Source organism: Papio anubis, chromosome 1 (genome assembly GCF_008728515.1).
Source record: "Papio anubis isolate 15944 chromosome 1, Panubis1.0, whole genome shotgun sequence".
In the NCBI taxonomy this organism is placed as follows: domain Eukaryota; kingdom Metazoa; phylum Chordata; class Mammalia; order Primates; family Cercopithecidae; genus Papio; species Papio anubis.
In genome coordinates, this window is record NC_044976.1 from 82,246,487 (window position 1) to 82,272,611 (window position 26,125).

General features: G+C 36.3%; 1 protein-coding gene across 9 annotated transcripts in view; it reads right to left on the reverse strand.

The window, feature by feature from the left end:
* Positions 1-26,125, reverse strand: part of TTLL7 (tubulin tyrosine ligase like 7) — a 138,864-nt gene that overhangs the window by 15,177 nt on the left and 97,562 nt on the right. For 7 of the 9 annotated variants that reach the window (XM_021933368.2, XM_031650288.1, XM_017954605.3 and 4 more), the window contains 5 exons: positions 24,745-24,950; positions 23,623-23,757; positions 21,309-21,389; positions 7,915-8,075; positions 233-406 (listed from right to left, as the gene is read on the reverse strand). In XM_021933368.2, coding sequence (XP_021789060.1) covers positions 233-406; positions 7,915-8,075; positions 21,309-21,389; positions 23,623-23,757; positions 24,745-24,950 — 757 coding nt within the window. Of the gene's footprint in view, positions 1-24; positions 137-232; positions 407-7,914; positions 8,076-21,308; positions 21,390-23,622; positions 23,758-24,744; positions 24,951-26,125 lie in introns of all 9 variants that reach the window. The other 2 variants (XR_004176004.1, XR_004176005.1) reach the window with 1 other exon arrangement.

A 26,125-nucleotide genomic window follows, 5' to 3' on the forward strand; every position in this document is an offset into this window, starting at 1 on the left:
TCATTTCCAAGTATGTTTTATCACCTTTAGGTTCGTGATTGCTGTCCTTGTTCAGTCCCTTAAAGGTAAATACTGTACTAATTAAAAATATTTTGCAGATAATAGCATGTATGAACTTCAGTCTTTAGCTTTTTCTCTAGTCACATAAAGAAAAAAACACTGTTAATTTCAAACTCTGATTTAGCATTACTTTATATAAAACTCTCAAGGGTTAGAGAATGTGAACAAGTACCTGGAATTCCCCCAGTCAGGACCAATGCCTGAAAGCGATCCTCTTTTGTCAGCTGCATATTTGTAAACCACTAGCAGGCACTGTTTACAAAGCTCCACCAGGCGCTGGCAACACTGGAGCTGCAAAGGAGTCACCACCTCTGGGCTTTTATTGAAAATACTCTCCCAAGAGGATCTGTTGGCATGGAAACAGACATGATCTCATGTTGGCTGTTAAAAATGACAACCAGCTATATCACTTCCCTAGCAACAAGCCAATAAGGGCAATAGAAATGGCCTCATACATTTGCAATAACTATGAAAGGTTTAAAGATATATAATAAAAACAAATTAGGAAATTTATCTTTGTATTAAAGAAACACAACATCAAATACATATACTACTTGTATGTGTGTGTTTGTACGTGTGGGTGTGTGTGTGACAGTGTGTCTCACTATGTTGCCCAGACTGGAGTACAGTAGTTATTCACAGGCACAATCATGATGCACTACAGCCTTGAACTCCTGGTCTCCAGTGATCCTCCTCATTTTAGCCTTGAAGTAGCTGGGACTACAGGCATGTGCCACCATGCCCAGCACTATTTGTCCTTAAAGCTTTTAAAGCTGCCAACTCTGGACGGCTAATAGCATAGTTTTCCAACACCTCTTAAAAAAATGGAGTTACTCTATATTAAGGTATTTGTAAAATACTGAGCTAATTTCTCAAAAATTAAGTATTCTTGGAATTTAGGCTTTCTCAGAATCTGTATTTACCTTAACATTAAGAATGATCCCTTGAAATGATTAAAAAGTTGCTAAAACAATTGTTAACCTCTCTTCACTAAGAGAATTTAGGTTAATACTTGATTGTGACCATCCCTTTCAAAACACTTTTAGACATAACTATATCCATGATATTCCTAGAGCACAGGTTCTGTGTGCTAGAAGTAATGCTATCTTAACAAGCACTGCCCTACTGCCATCCCAGAAGCAGCATGCCTTCTCCTTCACTGAACTCAGCTTATTCCAAAGCAGGTAATGGTGCGTACTTTCTTGGTAAACTTCAGTTTTGTGTGGGGTGGGTGGGTGTGTGTGTGTGTGTGTTAACAATTCCGAAGTTTACCATCATGGTATCATGGTTTATATCAGGAAATACCTCACTACTCCACCACTACGGAGAGAGAGACAGACGAGAGAGAGAGACAGAGAGAGAGAGAGAGAGAGAGAGAGAAATTTATTCCACAGACTTATTCCTTGAAATTCTTCAAGCCTCCAGGGGAAATTTTGGTTTGAGACTTGGTAATGATTCGTATCTCATTTTACATAAACCAATTCACATAACCCTCAGAGAGAAAAGCACAGACTTTCAGAAAGGAAAAAGTATTCAGGACAATATTTTCCTGGAAGTAAACTTCCCAATGGGAAACACAAAGACTCCACTTTCAACCTTCTGTGGATATTTGATATATCCGGAATTTTTAAAAAAATGCCTTAGAAACAGAAATGTATTTTTTACTAGAAAAGCTACTGTTTATTTTTTCAGAGAAATGTGGCCCCAAATAGCATGTCATCAATGAATGAAAGGTTTTCTTAAAGGGAGTAATACTGAAATCAATTAATTGAAAGAAGCAAATTTTCTTCAGTGTTCTGAAATGTTCAGGGCTAAATATAATAGGCTTTTAAAATACTGGGGTTTTTTAATTGGCAAAGGAATGAAAGTTATTTTTATTTAAGAAATAGTAGGCCGGGCGCGGTGGCTCAAGCCTGTAATCCTAGCACTTTGGGAGGCCGAGACGGGCGGATCACGAGGTCAGGAGATCGAGACCATCCCCTGGCTAGCACCAGGTGAGCCCGTCTCTACTAAAATACAAAAAAAACTAGCCAGGCGAGGTGGCTGGCAGCCTAGTCTAGCTACTCGGGAGGCTGAGGCAGAGAATAAGCGTAAACCCAGGAGGAGGCGGGGCTTGCAGTGAGCTGAGATCCGGCCACTGCAGTCTGAAGCGACAGGCGAGGCCTCCCGTCTCAAAAAAAAAAAAAAAAAAGAAATAGTAATTTGATGGTTAAATTAACTGTAAAAATAAAGAATTGCTTGGTGATGGCTCAAACCTGTAATCCCAGCACTTTGGGAGGCGAGGCAGGCGGGATCCGCAGGTCAGGGAGATCCCGAGACCATCCTGGCTAACCACGATTGAAACCCGTCTGCTACTAAAAATACAAACTTAGCCGGGCGAGTGGCTGAGCGCCTGTAGTCAGCTACTGGGAGGCTGAGGCAGGAAGGAGTGGCATAAACCTGGGAGACAGAGCTTGCAGTGAGCTGAGATCCGGCCACTGTACTCCAGCCCGGGTGACAGAGCGAGACTCCGTCTCAAAAAAACAAAAAACAAAAAAAACAAAATTTAAATTATTGCTAGATGGAACAAAAACTAGATATGACACATATGTGTTTATCAAGATTTATATATGTAGACAGAGATATAAAATCTACTTACCTAATTTGATTAAAAAATGCTGGAAAAATAAATTAATTAGGGAATATGTTTATAATCAGTATACTTTGATTTAGCAGACCCTATAAAATTTCATATAAATGTGAATACATACAAAAAAATCCTATGTTTTGAATGTCTGCCTAGCACTTTTCTTTCTGCTGGGATTTTGGGTATGTCTATAAAAGTCTACCTCCATCACCACCCTCTACTCTCAACTTGGATATATTTATTTATTGATACTGTGGAGCTATTTGATCAGATCAACTATCAGGTCACTCATGGTAATTTTTCTTTAGAGGTAGGGAAAGAACAAATTAAATGGAAGAAAGCTGAAAGGGCTTCTTCTGTAACACTCTAATCTGATGTTAATTTCTTGAATAATATGTAAATTATAATATGACCAGCTTTGGCTTCTCATTCTCTCATTCTCCCTTAAATATTTAAAATAAATATATGAATCAAGGTCCTACACATATTGATTTCCAGTGTATATATTTACCACTACTAGCCAAGACTACATTCCACTCTATGTATTAATCCATATTTAGGTGTCAGCATACCAAAATACTCAAGAAAATGAAAGCAACCTGCCTCATTTGGCCCTAGGGCAGTGGTGCCCCCTCTACACAAAGGAAACCTGAGTATAGAACTGTATCCCCTATTCTTACCTGCCACCTGGCATAGCTGAGTAGATGTGAAATGTCTCTATACTACTACAGTATTTCAGCTTTCAACACTAGCAACACAGTTTTTTAAAAAGGTGAAAGGAGGTAAAAATAATTAAAATACCAGTGCTTTAATCAAAGAACCCCAGGTCTCTTCTACCTGCTTTTTGAATCTAAATTCCAAGGAAACAGGGTCATCAAAATCCATGAATTCAAAAAGAAAAATTAAATGATTAAAAAGTTCTTTCTGGCTCTCCCTAATCCTCACAGCAATATAAAAGGAAATCACTTTAAATGACTTTTTTAGTAATATAACAGTAAGATATAGAATACTGAATATTTCTGGTAACAAAGGAAAGTTATTCATGCAATCCAGAGACTTAGAAATCCTCACATTATTCAGTAATCCAATAATTTTCACCCACTTTCTCATCAAAACATTTCATAAAGCAGTTATCTAAAGAGTGAAACTGATTCATTCCTTTCTCCACTGGTACAAGCCCTGACTGAGTAGCCCAAAGTTAAGTGGCAGAAAGGAGAAAGGAAAAGTTGTGGTGGGTGTCCCTAGAATTGGCCCAGGGGTTTTACTGATGCATCAAACAGAAAACACCCTTGTCCCTCTCTTTTCCTCTTCCAGGCTGCTGAAGTTTATACATACCAATACAGTAATCACCAACAGAAAGATTAATAACCTAAAAAGTATAACAACAACACATCCAGTTGAACATGATATAAGAACAGGGAGATTCACATCTTTTTAAGTAGTCTATATACTATGCATAACTTTTCGAGTAGGCATAATCCAGCCTAGAAATAGACTACTGCCTTAGAATATTCCCTAAAGTTTCTTCTTGCCCTAAGATTCTAAAAGAAAGGCTTTTACATGACAAACCCCCACAGGAAAATACTTTTGGCTAGGGAATCCAAGCCAGATTCTCTTCTTTGGGGTTTACATATTAGGATTTTGAGTGGAGATGGGGCTTTCCCAAACCATGCATTCCTTCTCCCATATTACCCTGGCTCCTCTCTTGGCTTTACCCCTACAGACTCCTACTCTTCCTGTAACTCTCACCTGAAATGCCACTTCCCATAGCCACCATTCCCCAGCTCCCAGGCCTAAGTTTGAGTCCCATTGAACCTCAGACTTCCTCTATCCCAGTAAAACATGGTAGATAATTTTATTTATGGAAATTCCAAGAGCTATTTCCCTAAAGTAAACATATTCCAAAGTGGGCACCATAACACTCCCAGGAGGCTGCATGTGATCAAAGGGTTACTGGGCATGGGCATCAGCAGCCTGGTAGAGGAAGAGAGGAAGAAGGGTGTTTTCTGTTTGATACATCAGTAAAACCCCTTGGCCAACTCTAGGGAAACCTACCACAAAGATCTACACTACTCTGGTGTTTCTGGAGGTAGACAGGGATGGTTTACTTACTTTGTTTTATTGTTGGGGATGTTGACAGGCAAAGGCAACAATCAAGGCCTTGGATTCTTGGACATAATCAAAGACTTGGATTATATTTTTCTAAGATTTTACACCTAACTGTGAAAGAAAGTTGAACTTTATATTAAAATCATTCCTTAAAAACTGAGAAGAGTAGATTTTCACCATGACTGTTAGGCCTTCAGACCAAAGGTTAAAGGAGTATACACTGAGAAGGCATGATTCAAAGGATAAAGAAGAACTACTCTGGGTCCAAATTGAGAATCAAACACACACAGTACTATGTGACTTCACTAAATTGAGGAAGCCTAAAAAACTCATTAATGCAAAATAAAATCCGATATTAAACTCACCTCTTTAAACTACTAAATTGAAAGTAGTAGATGAGAGTGGAGTCAAATTGGTCTCAAAACTCCTGCCTCACCTGCACAGGCATAGTAGGCTAGGGATTTGGCTAATGCTATGGACTTGCAGTAAAACAAGGTTGGCAACCATTGGCAAATCTGCTTTGGGGAATGTCAATGAAGCATAGAGTTAAGAGCTTGGGCTTTTGACTCAAGACTACCTGGATTTAAATACAGGTTCATACAGTTGCTATGTTTATACTTCAATTCCTCATCTGTAAATGACGGTAATAGTTTACTCAAAATACTTTTTGTGGAGATTATACAAATATTTAATATGTAAAACAATGTCAGATATTTAGTAAGCCGTCAATAAATACTACTTACTATCCCTATGATTACTACTACTAATAGACACCACCAGAGAAACTGGAAGGCAGTACTGTGCCAAGGATAGGAGAAAAGGATTCTGAATCAAGTTAAAGTATGTTAGCAAAATAGTTCAGGAAAGAGGAGCCCTAGAAGCAAAGAAGCACCATTTCATGGGTATCTTTAGAGTCTGGTGTTGGAGATTATCTATGGACTTAGAGCCACAGCACTGATTTCACTAACAGATTTTCTCATTGCTCTCCATGGTAGAGAGTAGCTGGGATTCATACATGGCATCAAGCCAATGGATCAACCAACAGAAAAAAACATTTCCATTTTAAGTTCAGATTGGGAGAACTTTTACAGAGAGCCATCAACTAAGGGGCTGTGGAGTTCAAATGTTTCACTTAAGTCTCTGTAGAAATAATAGCCCGGATTATTCTCAGATTTCATCACACCCAGAGTGCCTTATTAATTCTCCCTGTTGGTGAATGGCAGCTAAGAAAAAAAATGGTAGAAAGACTGAGTCTCCAAATGATATGAATGATTCTGTATCACATGACTAGAATATTTACATGGAGAATATTCTGAGATCGTTTCAGAATAGAACAGTCTGTTAAGGTTTTACAGAAGAGGCAGGTATAGAATGGGGCTTTACATTCGATTCAAATAATACAGAAGGTACCAGAAGGTTGGGGTTATAGAAAGCCATCCAATCAGATATTAAATTACATCAACAGTTCAGAGGAAGAAAAAGACAAATTTTTAAGAAATCTGAAAAAAATGAATTTGTTTTTTCTGGAGCAGAATTCAAGTAGGAGAGTAATGAGAAGGAAGACTGGGGAAATAAGAGAAAACAGCATATTAGATAGCCTTATATCTGTAGATAAGAAGTTTAAACTTAAATTATAAAGGAGGAAAATCACTACAGATTTTAGGATATGATTCTGACAGTAAGATGGATATGAGAAACAAAAAACTGGAAACAAAAATGCCTAGAAATCTATTCATTTCACTTAGCTGTCTTACCAAAAACAGGCTCATTTTGTCTAAAATCCTGTCATACTTTATCTGTATCTCTTTTATAATGATGATTTAGTCCATTCTCACACTGCTAAAAAAGACATACCCAAGACTCAGTAATTTACAAAGGAAAGAGGTTTAATTGACTCATAGTTCAGCATGGCTGGGGAAGCCTCAAGAAACTTACAATCATGGCAGAAGGGGAAGCAAACATGTCCTTCTTCACATGGTGGCAACAAGGAGAAGTGCCAAGTAAAAGGGGGAAAAGCCCCTTATAAAATCATCAGATCCATGAGAATTCACTCACTATCAAGAGAACAACAGCATGGGGGTAACCACCCCATGATTCAATTACCTCCCACCAGGTCCCTCCCATGACACGTGGGGATTATGGGAACTACACTTCAAGCTGAGATTTGGGTGGGGACGCAGACAAACAATATCAAATGATTCGCTTTGTATGTATCATACTTTATCTGCTAGAGATATCAGAGTTTATAGGTTAAGAGCATGAACTCTGGGGTCAAGGCTAAATGAGTTCAAATCCCAGTTCCACTAGGTCCTTAGCACCTATCTGTGCCTCAGTTTCCTTATCTATAAAACAGATAATATAAAACCTGACTCAAATTGATGTTATGAGGATTAAATCACTTAACACATGTAAAGTGATTAGAACAATGCATCTCACACAATAAGTAGTATGGTTAGTTATTATCTGTGTCAGATTCAACACTGTATCTCCAAAAATATTAGCACAAAAGTAAGTACTTGATGATTGTTGAAAGAATGAATGGAAACAAGCTAGTTTAGCCATGTGGGAATGTGACAGAAAAACAATAGGATTTAGCAAATGATTAAATAAAGACAGTGAGGGAAAAGGAAGATGCAGGTGCCCCTGTGATATCCAACTTGTATGACTGAGAGAATAACAACAGGATTAAGGGAAGCCAAGAAAGGAAGCCATTTCGGAATAAAAGGACGTGGAATGTTTGGTTTTAGATATCTTGAGGCTAAAATGACAATGAGTCACAGCAGCTTTAGCAGCACTGGGATTCTGGGGAGGAGGAGAAGTCTAGCCATAATTTTAGAAGGTGACTGCAGAAGAACTTCAAGGATATTGCTTTGTATTTTCTTTAATTAGGACTACCTTCTCTCCACTGAGTTCAAATTAATTAGGTGGTGTTGTGTTCATATTCATCATCTTATCTAAATCACCTTAATTGATATAAATTATAGTTGAGTACTAAACATTACATGCAGTAAAAGAAATCCATATTTTAAAAGATCATTCAAGCATTTTATTAGGCTACCTCTATAACTAAATAGTAAAATATTAAAAATGATGATAATAAAAGATGACTGAGAACTTACCCTGAATCACAGAAACAGTTCCACAGCCCTTGGCCATGACTCCAGAGTAAGCGATTAAAAACCCGGTTGAAAATCCGATATAAATTTACTTCTTCGACATCAGGCACCTTCCAGATGCGTGGAAGAACCGTACGAATGCTTGTTTTCACTATGTCCAAAACCTAGTGGAAAAACCAAAGTACTTATGATCTAGGAATGTATATCTGTGTCTAAAATTCAAAGATGTAGCTTGAGCCCAGGAGTTCCAGACCAGCCTGGGCAATATAGTGAGAACCTGTCTCTACAAAACTTTTTTAAAAATTAGTCTGGCATTATGACCCACATCTGCAGTCCCAGCTACCTGGGGGGGCTAAGATGGGAAGACTCCTTGAGCTCAAGTGGTCAAGGATGCAGTAAGCCATGATGAAAAGTAAAATAAATAAAAATAAAATTCAAAGAGGAACACACACACACACACTGAACAATAGTATAGAACAAAAAGTCTAGAAATAGGCCCATGCATTTATGAAACTTCAGTATATGACAGAGACAATAACTCAGATCAATGGATAGAGATTTTGAAAATATAATCTTTATGGATTAGATGAAGAAAAGATAAAGCTGAATCCCTCATTAAAAAGAATCAACTCTAGAGGGGCTAAGGTCTTACATGTTAATAAAAATAAACTATTCTATATCTCAGTGGAAAGTATAGGAGAGTATTTATTGAACCATGGGCTAGAAAATACTACTTAAGTCACAAAAAGATATGGACCATAAAAGATTAATAGATTTTGATTATATAAAAATTAAGAACTTCTGGTCATTAAATACACCTTAAAGAAAATAAAAGACAAACTTACAAACTGCAAAAATATATTCAAATAATATATATCCAAAAAAAGATTAGTATCAGGAATATATAAAGAATGTTTACCAAAATTTTTAATAGAAAAAAAAGGACAAAACATTACAAACAGGCATTTCAGAAAAGAGGAAATAAATATGCCCAATAAACATAAAGAACAAAAATTAAAGTTATAATAAGATATCCACGTAGTTGACAAAAATTAAAAGTCTGATGATATCAAGTGCTAGAGAGGATATGGAATCTGCCGGGTCTCTTAGACATTGCTAGTGTGAGTACAGATCGGTGCACAAATTGGAAAACAGTCTGGCATTATCTCCTAAAGTTGAAAATTAATATCCCTATGGCTCAGCAGTTTTACTTCTGAAATAATCTCTCACAGGTAAAAATAGGAGGTGGCATGTACAAGAACGTTCATAGCAGCTGTTAACAATTGTAAACACCTAGAAACAATCAAACTCTTCAACAATAAGAGAGTGAATAAATGAACAGTGGATACTCACCCCCTCTGGACTATTACACAGTATTAATACAGTAGTCAAAATGAATCAAATATGACACACAAGACAGAACATCTTCATAATAAATGGTAAGGTAAAAAATGTACTAGAGGCCGGGCGCGGTGGCTCAAGCCTGTAATCCCAGCACTTTGGGAGGCCGAGACGGGTGGATCACGAGGTCTGGAGATCGAGACCATCCTGGCTAACACGGTGAAACCCCGTCTCTACTAAAAAAAATACAAAAAACTAGCCAGGCGAGGTGGCGGGTGCCTGTAGTCCCAGCTACTCGTGAGGCTGAGGCAGGAGAATGGCGAGAACCCGGGAGGCGGAGCTTGCAGTGAGCCAAGATCCGGCCACTGCACTCCAGCCTGGGCAACAGAGCGAGACTCCGTCTCAAAAAAAAAAAAAAAAATGTACTAGAGACTATATATATAGCATGATACCACCCCCTTTTTTTTGAGGCAAGGTCTTGCTCTGTCACCCAGGTTGGATTTCAGGGGCACAATCTCAGCTCACTGTAGCCTCAACCTCTTAGGATCAAGCTATCCTCCCATCTCAGCCTCCTGAGAAGGTGGGACAACAGGCACACACCACCATGCCCGGCTAATTTTTGTAATTTTGTAGAGAAAGGGTTTCACCACATTGCCCAGGTTGGTCTTGAACTTCTGAGCTCAAGTGATCTGCCCACCAAGGTTGCCCAAAGTGCTGGGATTAAAGGTATGCACCATCACCCCTGGCCATGATACCCTTGTAATAGAAGTAAAAACAATTAAGTTTTTAAAACACATGGGGAATACACATAAACATTTTTTATATATATGGTATATATACCATACATATATGGTATAAGGTATATATATATATGAAAGAAAGAAAGAAAGCCAGAGAGAGCAAGAGAGAAAGAAGAGGAGCGGAGGGGAGGGGAAGGGAGGGGAGGGGAGGGGAGGGGAGGGGAGAGGAGGGAAGGGAAGGGAAGAGAGTGAACACTGAGTTCAAGAATATAGCTACTGGGGAAATGGGGAGCCAGGGGGATGGAAGGGAATCATTTGGTTATATACGTTATTTCCAAGAATCTAGCTTTTGATTTGGGTGTTGGGTTCACAGGTGGTATAGTAAACTTCAAAACACTAAATAACACTAAATAAAAGCAGGCCATGCACAAACCAATCATGAAAGAGTATCGTGAAATAAGGACTATGATTAATCTGGACCACTGAAATCCTAGAGGTCCTAAAAAATTTGTAAACCCCAAAAAACTCTTTTGTCTAATTCACATATACTTGATACTTATGCAATGTAGGTATTTCCAATAAAATTCTTTTGTAAAAAAACAAAACAAAACAAAGAAAAATAAAATATCAAATACTAATATTCTGATCTCCATTCATCAAAGTGGATTTTTCACTTTTTATCTAGCTATAATTATGGCAACTGCCTATAAAAATGAAAGTGAAAGATGAAAAGGGAAAAAGACTTTCAAACATAAAGACTAAATAAAGACATTTCTCTCAACAGACACAAACATGAAGAATTGGAAGCAGATGAAAGAATGATTTGTTTCTCTTTAAAACAGCAATATTTAAAGAAATGATGTTAGTTATCTCTGATCAAGGCAAATTTAGAATAAACATTTGTTTAAAAATAAATTTAGTAAAAAGTTTTCAAGGTGATATTTATAGAAGACTAGGAACTACAGCTTCTCACAGGGAAATGCGTGAGCAGCAGCATTCCTTCCCTTCCTGTTCCAGGTTCCTGCACTGTGATGGGGGCAGTAATACAAATCCTACTGTAGGTCAGGGTGTGTCCTAGGGGAAGGGGCAGAGGATGAGGAGGGAAAATGCAATCTGTAATAAAGTTGTGCGTGAAAAACTCATGGAAAGGCTCATTATTACAGGTAACAAATGCTTCATTATAAAGAGGAATATCTTAAAACCTTTCACAATAATACTGAAATGTGAGTATCAAGGCATTAATTCCTGCCTTTTAGTTTTTACAATTTTAATTTAAGCTATTAGTTTAACTCTTTATATTTTTTAGTGTAGAAAGCAGTGCGCTCATGACTATGTGACATAAGAATCAACACTAGCTGTAAATGAGAAATTTAAATCATCTTTCTTCTCAATTTTCCTTTCTACTTTCTGTCAATATATTAGTAAGTAATAATAGGCCAAAAGTCATAATGCAGAAAGGAAAGAATAAGAAAGTAGCCAAGATAACCCATATATTAGTCTCAAGGATAAATATGAGTTATATAAAATAACTGAAATTGAAAAGTGTTATTGATACTGACAATTTTAACATTACCTTAAGTTCATCAGTATTCACATTATATTATAAAATGATTATTCAACTTTAAAATGATAAAGGATTTGAGATCATGGAGTATTCATTCATTTCTTTTTAAATACACTTCAAGGGCAACTAACATGTATCATCTGCCTGCTCTATGCCAAACACTGTGCTAGGTACATTACTTAGATTATTTTGACCACTACTCTGCATATATTTTCTTCTTAATTTAGAGGGAATTTTAATAGCATGACAGTACCATATTCTAGCCCATACATGACTAAAAGCAGCAACTTCAGAATGGAACCAGGGAGTTAGGGATGGGGAATGCTTCTGCTCCATTCCTAATGTTTTCTTCAATATGGAGGTGGAAAAATCTGCAGGCATCATGGTACTCCATCAGGCACCCCTATCTAAGAAGCAATTTTCCAGATTGGTGAGACTGGCATGGTCTGGGCAAACTAGGCACATTCTCCTTCCTGTCCAGAGCAAACTACTGGGAATACACATTCCTCTTTGCTTCTCTTTGCTTTCAGTTTTCAAGGAGCCTCTCCAAGGAGGCAAGCTTTGGTCCTGGGAGACCCACCCCTAATTGGAGGACATTGAACAACACAAACTGAGGGAACAGGAACCCAAATCCTTCAACTCTCCTCTGAGTCTTCACATAAGCTCTTTCCTCTGCCTCAAACAGTCTTCTCCTATCTCTTCATCTGATAAACTTCTATGTTTCACTTCAAATGCCACTTCTAAGGGAAACTTTACCTGTCACTGAACTATTGTTTGATATCTTAATGCCCAGTTCTTCCTTTATTAGCAATCATCCTATTTTATTTTAATTTCCTGTTTAATTAATGGAGAGTGTTATACATATAAAGAGAGGATATTGTGCCCATCTTGGTAATAAAGTTACCAGATCCCCAAGGCTTAAGACAACATCTATCATTTAGTAGGTTCCTGTCTTAGTGAGTCATTCCTTGCAAGAAAGTAACACCTATGTAGACAAGGTAAAAGTCATTGAGAGAACTTACCATGTGCCAAGCACTGTTCCAAGCACTTTAACATATATTAACTCATTTAATCCTCAAAACAAAAACATGAGGTAGATACTATTGGTCCACAGTCCCTTTCCAAAAATCTCAAGCCTAGATTCCACAATCATACATATTATTATTTCTGCAGGAAAAAAAATGTAAATATTCAAACCAAGAGATAGACAAAATAAATACATAACTTCTTGTCAGGTCATTGTCACCAAATGAATTCAGGTGGGTTAGGTTTTGCTGCTTAGCGGTTATGAAAATTTTTTTGGTTGTGAAAACATTTTGGATCCCCATTTTATGGATGAGAAAACTTAGGCACAAAGCAGATAAGCAACTTGCCCAACATTACCCAACTCATTGTATCCAGACCTACCCTCTTAACCACATCCAGCACTGCCTCACAATTTAGTTTTTCCAGATGCCAGTAGCAAAAGCCTAGAAGAGAACCCCATTATCTCTTCTTAGATTCAGATTCATCTCTAGTCCAATGGTATTTTGAAGGAGGGTGGGATCACTGTGTACAAACAAGGTTGCCTAGGCACCCCCTCCTTTATGGCTATGGAGTATGGAATAGTTTGTTTAGAAGGCTATACAGATGGGGAAGCAATGACTGTACTTTTAGCAAAACTCTCACTTAATAATTTTAAGAAAGCACAGATCAGATAGGCAAGAAATCAGACTGGAATGAGATAAATTAGTGCCAGTTCTACTTGTGATGCTTTTTTGGATTTCTGGTGCTTTGGGGATTGAAGAAATTGGGTGGAAGATGAATAATTTGTGAAACACAAAAATAAACGATCAGCAAGATGCCCTTGTGTTTATCTGTGGGCTTAAGTGAGGCTAACTTATAGAATATAGGTATCCATTTCCTTACATTATGACTTTTAAAAGCATCCCAATCCAACATTAAGCTCTCCAAGGGAAAAAATAAATAGGAGATTCAGTCAATGACAACATTAATAAAATGAAAAGATTTGTCTTTTCCATATGAAATATAGCACATTTGAAGGCATAAAGCACACAGACAAATTCATATTTTGCAAGAGCATACAGATGTTGAATGACAAACTGCTCCATATGGCTGAACAGTTGGTCCTAAATTAAAATAATGGCACAAGGTGAAGGCGGTTTAGAAATAAGATTAAAATCACTACATGCTGTACTAATGATGCATGCAGCAGCGATGGCTATAGGGTAAAGGCATCTTTGCTGATACAAAACGAACAGCTCTGAACAGCATCTATGTCAGCCTGAATAAAACAGAGATGGAAAATAGTATCATCAAAATGCATGCAGAAGCAGCCACGGTAGGTATTAAAAATAAATTGCTATTTAGAGAAGTAATACTTGATGAACAAGGATCTCTTAGCACCCTAAAATAAATGCAAACCTTACTATCATTAGTGATTTCTCTTCATCTTCCAGTCTTAGTTTATGTCTAGGTATCACATCAGATAGTAAGCTTTTCAGCAAATCTGGCATTCTTCGCAGCCCACCAACACGGCTATATTTTCATACTTCAGATATATTCCTCACTAACTATATAAAGCAACTGCATTCTTGGCAGAAAGCTAAATTATGCAAATATGGAGTTACCACAACATGACATTAAATAAGATTAACTACTTCTATTTTCACCTGGTGAGGGTTCTTTTCAGTATTTAATTCCCATACCCTTGATCTTTACATTTTACATCCATTAAGGAAAATATGAAGGCAAATAATTTTTTTTTATTTCCAAGAACAGAAAAAAGGAAAGCATGTGGAAGACTCTGTGTGTATGTCATTTTAATCTTGGAGCTTTACAACAGGCTAATAAACAACCACGAATGCCTCAATCCTGGAACAGGAAAAGTGAGATACATATTTCAAGAATTAAGATACTTAAATAAGAGTCTTGTGCCACCATACCTTGAGTAGTGCCTGGGGCATGGCAGTCCCTCAATAAATATCTGTTGAATGCATGATTAAGTGAGCAAATAAATGAATGAGTAAACAACTCTCAAAATCCCTAACAGTGTCTAGCATATTATTTGTATAAAATTGGCAACCAATAAATGTTTGTTAAATTAAAATGTATCACGCACAGCCTTTGTGGCAGCCATGGAGATGTGCCACTTAAATTAACATGTTTCAAAGAACGCAGTTAGCTGAAGGCTTCCCCACTGGGTATCCACTGCAATATTCAAACCATGCTTACACTCTCCCAAGATAGTTCCCAGGCAAGGATTAAGCATGGCTGGGATACGAGTGAAGAGCTATTTCTGCTCACTCTGATCCCTCCAACGCCAGTCTTTGTTCTGGGTTCCCCACCAGCCTGACCATGACTTTCTCAGAGATCCATTAAAGTCTGAGGTTCTTCCTACCCAGTCCTCCTCCCTTGCATTTACTGGAGTCAGACCTGCATTGTAGTCCTAAGGCTCTTCCTGCCTACTACTTGAGCTCTCTCTCCCCATTATCTTCCTTGGGTGTTTTCCATTAAAAAAAAAATAAAACCTTTCACTGTTAATTCCATCTTAGTGTCTACCTCCCAGAAGATTAAGCTGGTAAAGCTTTTCAATGATTATTGACTGACATTACAGCCAAAAGAAGGATGGACCTGATTAACATGCATCCAATGTAAATTAGTTAAGTCATTAGCTTTCTAAACAGATACATTTTTATAATGTCTAATTCTGCATTCCACAGCTGACCTACATTTCCAGGTTTCTTTTAGTTTCTTAGATGCAGTTTCTAGCTTTATAAGACAATAGCACAAGTTTCTGATAGCCAAATAAATTATCAACATGTTATAGGCCAACAGACAATTTTTATACACCATTTCTATATATTCTATACAAAAGAATACCCCATATGAAGAATTCTTAGTAAAATAAAATACATCAGAGAAACAGTCTGACATGGGGAATCTTAGTAGAAAAGAAAACATTTCAGCCTGCATTTTACCCCTTCTAAGTCTAGAGTACATTCCCTTATGATGTCTCGCTTTATCACAAGGACCCTTCAATACTTAACGTTGTAAACCTCAGAGAAGTTCTGAGAAGTCACCTGTCCAAGTTAAAGGCCATAGGCAATACTGAACTCAAGTCCATACTGCCTCATGAGATGTCCACTACAATTTCATGTAATGAAAAGACATCTAGTAACTCTTTCTATTACATGCTTTTGCCTCTCTAATTTCACCATATAAAGTATTTTTTCAATGCACTTTGACTCATTATTATATTAGCTCTTATATTGTCAGGCAAAAAAAATATTTCAGTCAGTTGCTGTCTGGTCACTTTACCTCTGATTTTATCTGAAATAAACTTCAGGTAGGGAAGAGGTAGAGAAAAAAATTATATATTAAATATATGTATATGAATAAATCAGCTAAACACATTTAAATTTGTTCCAATGATCATTTCCAAAATTACCTCTATATTTGACTCTTATTCCTGTCTGGGGTAAATTTTAAGTATTTCATGTAATTAATTCTAATGCTACTTATTAAGTAGACAAACCTTATTAAAAAAAAAATCCCAATGAGAATCTGTTTACACGAGAGTTCAATACCTCTGTTGCTGTCTGGTTTGCACTGCTGGCTGGCTTGATGATTTGTATTCATGATATGTATATTTGTTAGGCTTCTTTTTGTGAATATAAATAAAAGAACCTATAAATTTTGGCAGGGTTAACTTTATAAAAATGGAAAGTTTTACAAAACGTTACAGTAAAGTTTTAATATAAAGCTCCTTATATTAAAATAGTTACTCATGGGCAAGGGGTCCTAAATTACCTGAATAAGGGGAAGAATGTCATCACAGAATGAAAGCTGCTGAAAGTTGTCCTCTGCTTATTTTCCCAGACGTGCCTCACCTTTCACTACATATCTGAGAAATTTGAGCCTGTTTGGGGAAAGCCTCTTAAAGAATAAAATTGTTGAAGGAAGAAAAGGAGCCCCAGTCATCATGAGAATAGCAAGAAAAATTGCTACAAACAAGTTGCACCTGTTTAAATCCTAGGCTTCCACTTGTTTTCACAGCCTGGGAGTAGCATTCCTCAGCGACTTTCAGGGCTCCATAAAATTGGGCATCTTTGCAAGATAAACTTGCTCTAGTTAAGATCAGCCCTTTCTGTTCTTTTAAGAGCCAAAATACAAGATACGAATTTTTCTGCCAAAAATATAATTGTCTATTAAATTATCTATGTAGAAGAATGACAGTAAACGTTTGGGTAGTGCAAACTGTGGGACTTTAACAAGCTTTTACTGAAGACAGAATACATCCTTACTTTCTGCAAGCACAAGGGAAACCCAATACCTTTGATTTATACCAAAGGAAGAAGCCACAAAGAAGCTCAAAAAAAAAAAAAAAAAAAAAAAAAAAAGACTAGCAGGGTATAAAAATGGTAATAAAGCTCCTCCCCTCACATTAGTGCTTCCACTCCCTCCACATAACAGTGTATGATTAATACTTAAAGGTGGTTGTACCTCTGAGAACTGGAAGAAAAGATTACATAAAAATAGTTCACTCCTATATTCTTAGAGTAAATCAGTATCAAAGAAGTGGATACACTGGTATATGTACTCAGTAGTAAATTTATAAACAAGCATTTATTTTTCCTCTAAATGTAGAAAGTCAATTGAGCATAACAACCCTATTGAAATTGTTTCTTCCAATTCACAAATATTATTATTCACATATATCATTTAATCATCCCATCAATGTTTATCAGGCCTTCTCACATCACATGTATAAAACAGAATAGCACTGTCTTATTATTCCTGTTCAAATAAACATATCACTAACTAGTAAGGAAAGATGGCCACGGAAAGAAGCAGCTACCTTGCTATTGAGTCTAGAATTAAAAGTCTAGAATGGAATCAACTTAACAAAAATTGACAGAAAGCCCCCTGAAGGTAACTACAAAATGAGACCCGTCCTCTGGCTTTTTAGAGGTATGAAAAAATTATCCATAAATTTCTCAAGGGAGATCATAAGTTAACTGAATACAAAGTGCCATGAAGATTGAAGTAGGGAAAGATACCTGGTTGTAGGGGACTCCAGATGCTTTGTGAAGGAGATGGAGCTGGATCTTCAAAATATGTGGTGTGTGAGATTGTAAAGAAGGGATTCTACTTAGCAAGGACAGCCGAAGCAAGGTCCTGGGGTCAGGGAAAGACACTCTCTGCCTCTTTCCCTTATTCCTACCTCAACACAAAACAAACGCACAACACCGTTACTTCACAAGCCCTTTCCATGGAGATGCCTTATCACTGTGATGAATGCTCATGTACAAAAAAATCTTTTATACATTCAGGCAATTATTCTGTAGGATGGAATGCTGGAAGTGGTTTTGCTGACTTATAAAGATTATGAACATGTCATTTTAATAGATATTACAAATTATTTTTCTAAAGACTTGTACCAATGTACTCTCTTTCTCTCTAATAGTATAGCAAAGGCCCTTTTACTCATACTATTTCCATCACCGGATATTATGTGTCTTATTAATTTTTGCCCATATGATGTTTTTTACTTGCTTTTTCTTCTTCATTAGTAAGGTCAAGGATCTATTTACGTGTTAAATGGCTATGTGAAATCCATACATTGTCTTTTCATGGTCTTTTTATATGCTTTGCCATTTTATGTGTCAATACTTATAGGCAAGTTTCTTTTGCTGATTGATTTGCAGAAGGTATTGGTTCACTAGTGTTACTTTTCATTTTATGTGCTACACTTATCTGTCCTCCTCAAACTCCTCCTCTATCCCCCACCCAATTGCCCTCACAACTTCTGCCTTTTAAGATATTTTTTACCTTTCATAAGATTTTATGTAATCAAATCTGTTGATATTTTAGTTTAAGCCTTCTAGGTTTTAGGTATTTTCTTAAGATGTTTTCCCACTCTAAGATTATAAACTTATCCTTCTGTATTTTCTTCCAAATCTTTAATATTTTCTTTTTTACATAGAAAACTGCAATTATATGAAGTTTGTTTTTATATGGTGAGAATTAAGGCTCCAACTTAATTTTCTTACAAATAGATAGTTGCTTCTGTACCACTGAGTGGAAAAACCATCTTTTCTCTATTGGTTTGAAATGCCACATTTATCCTGTATTATTAATATCGTACTATTTTTTTTAAATTAGCAATTTACCCACACTTCTCTCTCTTCTAGATTACAAAAATTTTATGGACTTAAGGAAATTCAGGGTTCCAATTCGAATAAAAAGTCCGTATCTCCACTAATGGAAACCAAAGTCAGCAACCTGAAAACATATTCAGGGCTTCCCATGTGTTTTGCAATCTGCTTCTGTCACCAGCTTTACTATACCCTCCTCAACAGTGTACTCTACGTGGCACATGGCAGGACACTAAGCAAGTATTTGTTGAATGAGATAATGTGCAACAGTGAGTTCAGCTTACTCAGATAAAAGTATATAATTTAAGAGTCATCATGTAATCAGCATCAAGTTTCAGCTTATTCATGATAATTCTGAGAAAGGGCAAATGATAGTTTGTATTATTGAAGGAATTCAACAACTTCACTCTGCTACTAAAATAGCCTATCTCCCAGAAAACAGTATTACAGTGCAGTTGATGGACCCTTCACCGTGCTGGCCACTCCACTCTTCCACTCTCCAAGACAGCTATTATGTACCTTATACTCTCTCCCCAAATCTCCAGAAGCCCTCCCCACCAGAAGAAAACTTTCCCATCTTCCCACCACATTCCCATGCACCTGCCTTCCCTCCTGTTAGAATAAATGCTCTTGATTAGGAAAATCCTCCCCCTCTCACAGCTTACTTACTCAAGAACTTTTTATCACCTCTCTTTTCTGTGCCATTCCTCTCTTCTAAATCGTTCTCATCATCATACAAACTAAAAATACCTTCATCTTAAAAAAAAAAAACAAAAAAAAATCCTTGTTGGCCCACATTCCTCTCCATCTACCACCACCACATTTCCCATTCCCCTCTATAGCAAAATGCCTTGAAAAAGTGCCTGTAGTAACTGTGGTGTTTTGTTCTCCACTTTTCTTCTTCTTGTACATATTCCAAGTTTTACTCCCCACCACCCCGCTAAATTTATGATTAGGGTCATCACTAACATCCACATTGCCAAAAATTACAGTCAGTTCTCAATGCTCAGCTTACAACCTCTGTCAGCAACACGTGACACAATTGATTACTCTGTCCTTAAAATAATTTCTTTACTTGACTTCAAGGACACCCAGTTCTCATGGTTTCTTCACATCTTACTGGCTGTTCCTTCTCAGCCCTCTTTGGTAGATTCTCCCCATCTCTCTGATTTCTACATGTAGGAGTGGCCCAGGCCTTAGTCCTTGAAACTCGAGGTAGTTTCATCTAGCTGACACCTTAAATATCTTAGAGACTCCTAAATTTTTGTTCACCATACACAATCTTAGCCCTAAACTCAAAACTCTTATACAACTATACACTCAACATTTTCACTTGGATGTCCATCAATATATCAACATCAACATGGTCAAAATAAAATGAAACAACAGAAACAGCAAAACCCTCCCCCTCTTTCTCCAGCATCCATCCATTCAGTTACCACCCTAGCTAAGCACCCATTAGCTCTTGCCTCGGTTATCCTAACAACCTTCTAGCTGGTCCCTACTTCTATTCTGCCAAATTCCCGCTCCTCCAGTTCTATTCTCCACAAGTAGTTCTCGTGATTCTCTTAAATTCAAACAGGCTATGTAACTTCTTTACTCAAATTTTCCAGTGGTTCCTCATCAACTGGAATAAAACCCAGTATCTTTCCATAGCCTATAAAGTTGTGACCTAGGTCCTCCCTATCTGTCCAACCTTATCTCTTACCAAGACCCCATCACTCACTCTTTTCCAGCTAAAACAGACTATCTTATGAATATATAAATAAAATGGTGCCTTGCTCTGCTTCATATACCCGTCAAACTAATTTCTACCTCAGCATCTCTGTATTTGTTCTTCCTTCTGCCTGAAACATTGTCTCTGCAGAGATCTGTATAGCATAATTCTCATTTCATTTAAGTCTCTGCTCAAATACTACCTTCTATTTTTTATGTCAATTTATTTTTCTTCATAGTACTTAGCACAGTCATCCCTCTGCACCTGTGAGGATTGGCTTCAGGACCCCCAACCCCCAGACAGCAAAATACATGGATGCTCAAGTACATGATATAAAATGGTGGAATATTTGCATATAACCTATGCACATCCTCCTGTATATTTTAAATCATCTCTAGATTACTTATAATTACTTATAATATCTAATACAATGTAAATGTTATGTAAATAGTTGTTATACTGTTGTACTGTTTAGGAATAATGACAAAAGAAAAAAGGTCTGTACATGTTCAGTACAGACACAGCCATCCTTTTTTTTCCAAACATGTTCAATCCCTGGTTGGTTGCATCCATGGATGCGAAAGCCACAGACATAGAAGGCTGACTGTACTACCTTACATTCTATTACATATTTATTTATTATCAGACATCTTAACTAGAATGTAAGTTCTATGAAAGCATGGATTTTTTACAATTCACTTTTGTATCCTCAGAACCTAGAAGAGTGCCTGACCCATAATAGATACTTAATAAGTATTTGTTGAAGAAATGAGTAAACAAATGAGCAAATATAAAGTCTGTCTATGAATTTGGCTTAATGATCCTAGCTTAATACATAATCCAAGAGGAAAAAACTGCTTTTGAGCATTACTCACTTTTCGTTGTTTTACAGAGTCCAATTTTATGAGCCAATATGAAGCCACTTTGGTTTTATGATACTTCCAGTTATCGATGATCTGTTTGGAAGGATGAACATTAAGAAATTTACAGGTTGAAACCCATTTTTTAGATTAATTTGTGTAATGAAAGCACTACAATATTACTTGCAACAAATAATGCCAACTTTCGTAAAAAGACATGTGCAAAGATTTCTAACACAAATTAAGCCATCTACGTCCAAAGCTTTCTATTCTAGTTGCATTAAGAATACAATCTCTGTGGCTCACACCTGTAATCCCAGCACTTTGGGAGGCTGAGACAGGCAGATCACTTGAGGCCAGGAGGTCAAGACCAGCCTGGCCAATATGGCAAAACCCCATCTCTACTAAAGTATAAAAATTAGCTGAGCATGGTGGTGCATGCCTGTAATCCCAGCTATTTGAGTGGCTGAGGCACAAGAATCACTTGATTCCAGGAGGTGGAGGTTGCAGTGAACTGACATTATACTACTGCACTCCAGCCTGGGCAACAGAGTGAGACTCTGTCTCAAAAACAAAAAACAATCTCCAATGAATGAAAGTCAAATACCTTCAGAAACATAAGATTTGGCAAGAAATCCAAGACACAGATTTTTCATTTGTATGTTAGAGGCTGATTTATGACATCATTCATAGTAATAAAATATTGAATAATGCATTAGAAGGCAGCCTATATAAAATGAGAATTCTACTACTTTGTTTTGTTTTTTGTGCAAGTCTGCAAAACTTCTGAATATATAGTCTTGTAATATATACTATAATAAACAAAATGTTCACACATAGTGAACATATAGTAAACAATTTGATGTCTGATATAATTATTAATTATATTTTATTAATTATATAAGCCTATATACATTCTTTATAGAACAATCACAATAGTCACAAGTATTAGTTTTACTCTCTGTTTAATTTTCTTCTACCTGATTAAAAAAGATGGGATATAACTAATATCTCTAAGAAATACATAAAATAAAGTGCTACAAAGTCATTGGCTATATGTAGAAAATAACTTTATCAAATAAGATGACATAGGTAAATAAAAGCACACCTAGCATAATCCTTAACATCCAATGCTTTCTTTCATTTCCTTTGATGTAACTAAGTAGCACCTAGCTTGCAAACAAGTTACCATTTTCACTTTTTAAAAATATGTATCAACAAAATATTAATTAGGGGCTTTGCTTATGACTGTGTCATCAGTACATAATATAAATTGCAATTATGGGTATTTTTCAGCAAGAAAGTCTCTTTTACTGTTGTTTGTTTGCTTTTTGTTTCTATACACTTGTTTTAGACGGGTCTAAAGTAAATGCTAAAAAATGAAAAGTCCAAGTGCATGGCTGTAGTTTTTATCCTATAACTGGCCACTAGATGGTGCCTTCTCCTCTGGGAAAAAAATACATACTTTTTTTTTTTTTTTTTTTTTTTTTGAGACGGAGTCTCGCTCTGTAGCCCAGGCTGGAGTGCGGTGGCCGGATTTTTATGTATATAATTTATAAAATTATATTTATAAAAAAGGTCCAAAATATATTTTTAATATATTTATAAAATATATGTGCCCCCACCAAAAAAACGAGGTTCTACTACTAAATAATTATCCAAGAATGAAAAGGATGTTTGAATGAAAAAATGTAACCTTGCGTGAAGAAATGCTCTTTCACCAAAATTATCTGAAATAACGTGGACCCTCTTTCTAAATTAGGAGTAAGTCACTGATTTTAATGTGAATTTTAGGGCCCTCTGGCATTTTAGAATGTTCCACTAGGTGGTGCACATGTGTGTGTAACAAGAAAAACACACAGCTCCGCATAAGTCATTTCAAAATTCTGATCCCAAAAATGTGACATTCGAGGTGTCACATTCAAATATTCTTAACATTTTATGCCACAGCCCCACATTTTTCATCATACCCCATTCCATATTAGTTCTTTCTAAATCTTTATAGAGGCAAGTTTAACATGATATTTGCTTAATCATTAAGAACAATAATTATTTAACACTAATTATTCTCACTTGATGAAGACTTATTAAAATAGCACTATATACTAAAAGATATTTTGCACTGCTGATTATAATCTGATCTCACTGTTCATGAATTGTAACAATTAAAATAAACCCCTGTATTTTCTAAAGCTAGTAGAGGTTGAAAAGACATCAATTAAATTTACTATGTCATTGAGCATAATGCCTTCAGGAAATAAATTTTAATATTTTTTAAAAAATAAAAAGGTACCAGCTCCTTGGCATTTTAGACACATCAGATACTCACATCTTCTATCAGAAGTTCTGATTCTGCATCTGACTTTCCTGGAAACCGGATCTTCATGTCCTTGAGAACAAATAAGGTCTGACTTGTTAGATCATCTTCTTGTTCTTTTGTTTTCAGTTGCCGCAAAGACTCACTCTTAAATTTGAAAGAATACAGATATTTGGAGGGGGTCTTATTTCATTGTGCCAGTATAATCTGAAAGATATTTCTAGGTAAAAATGATGCACTTTTAACTGAAAACAATAACAATGAAAAAGGAAGAAAATTTTCTTTTACACTTGTGAATTCTTTGGATTAAATGGATACAAATCCCAAGAGTGTCTTTCATACTTCCACAAGGTTATACTTATTTAGCTAAAAGTACTAAAATAAAAATATAAATACTTAAAAAGGACTTCCTGGTCAGTTTCATTTGCTACATATACCTTAGGCAATTTTTCTTGATTAGAAAAAAAAATTCATTGTTACCAAGTGAAATTCATTCACTTATATTTCCTGACTTCCCTTTGGAAACACGATCCATATTAAATAAACAAATTAAATAAATCCTTAGTCTACATGAAGGTAGTTGGAGCTATCTGAGCATCTAAAAGTAGCCTTCTTACAAACTAAATTCACTATTTTCTCAATACCAAATCTCTGGGATTCGTGCTAACAAGGGAATACTCAATGTTAATTTAACATACAGAACACATTATAAATAACATTGCACTTAAGTGCTCCAAGGATAATTTATCATTTTTTAACCTATGAATCAACTGTCCCATTAAGTAAAATTTTCCAAACTTCCTCAAATTTAAAGACAGACTGCATAATACACTGCAAAAGCATGCATTTACTCAGGTAATTTTCAGTAATATTATCCTACTACATTAGCAAACAGAAAATAAAATAATGCTATTCTCAGTGTTCATCTTTGAGTTCTGTGATAGAGTGAAGTCTGCACCTTTTAAGAGTCATACTAAATTGTAGGCTAAGGTAGGTGAATAATCCAAATTTCAAGAGGTCATGAGTTGAATTATGGAAAGGATCTAAGGTTCAGTCTGTCCTCCTCTCATCTGATCCCCTTTGCCTGAGTACAGAGCTCCCTATAAACTTGAGAGAGCAAAACAGATGACCTACCACTTGAGAGTTTGTAGAGCAGGCATCATTACTGTGAGGCAGATGCCTCATGTAGGAGGAGGCACGGTTTAAGGAATGTGACCGAGACGCAGAAGTTGGCCGTGACACAGATATCACTTGTTGAGCAGAAAATGGGCGGGTGTCCCCACTGGAAGGCGACTGAGCAGAGATGGACCGAGGGCAGCTGACTGAACGCCTTATGGAGCCTATCAGTGATGGAGAAGAGGGATACTACAGTAGCAGTATTAATACAAGTTTTTTACTATATTAAGTCTATATAAACTAAAGATTATAGCAGCTAGTAGTGAAGTGGCAATAAATGTCAAAGCATAGGCATCATCATGGGAATATGAGTTTGGAATACATTTTTCAACAACAGTGAACTTGTTGCAGAAGAACCCCTCTGATGTATAAAAAATGGCTCTTTTGGGAATAATACTATCAACAATCCTTCAACATTATATCCTCAAAACATGAGATAAAAGAACCAGAAGAAAGGAAAATTAACATTTATGGAGCACCTTCTATAAGCCAGGCATTGTGCTAAGTGCTACACTTTTATCTTAGTCCTCATGGAAACCCTCTGAAGTAGGGCTCTCCATTGCTCAGAGGCTTAGAGAAAGAACTTTTTCAAGGTTATACAGCAATAAAGTGGTCAAGATCGGGTTTCAATCCTGACCCTATCTAATTCCAGTGTCTTCCCTGTTTCTATAATTCCATGATGCTATCCACTATCCCTTGGGATTTGACTGGCCACTTATAAGAATCTGTGTATATGTTAGAGATCGAATATTTTACAGCAAGATTCATAGGGAGGGCTGGAAAGGAGTATAGAAAGTGGACAGGCTAAATAGGTTAAGTTACAGAATTTAGAACCCATGACGGAAAAAAACAGTAATAAAACAAAATTCAGATTATCCTAATGGAATTTAAATATAGAATTGGTTATTATAAAGAGTAGCACTGAACAGAGAGCATTCTAATTTACAAGACTAAATAATTTTTTAAAGTAGGTTAAATTCCAATAGAAAAAGACTTAAGTGAAGAAAAAAATATATGGATCTATAGGTTTGTTATCAGAAAAAATATCTAAGAGAAACCATAAAATATCTTCCCCAATGCATATTAGGAACATCTAATAAAGAAAACCAACTGTTCCAGATAAATTTTGACTCCTGACACAGGGCAATAGATCATCACTCAATACTATCAATATTTTCATTGTTTTTCAGTTCCTATGGTCTATATATTCTCTGTTCTGTATTCTTTCTCTGCTTGGGGAATATATCTTCATTAATTAAATAATTTAGTAAAATTCACATGAAACCAGGTTGAATACCCAAATATTTCTCTTCATTAGCTGTTGAAAAAAAAACTAAAC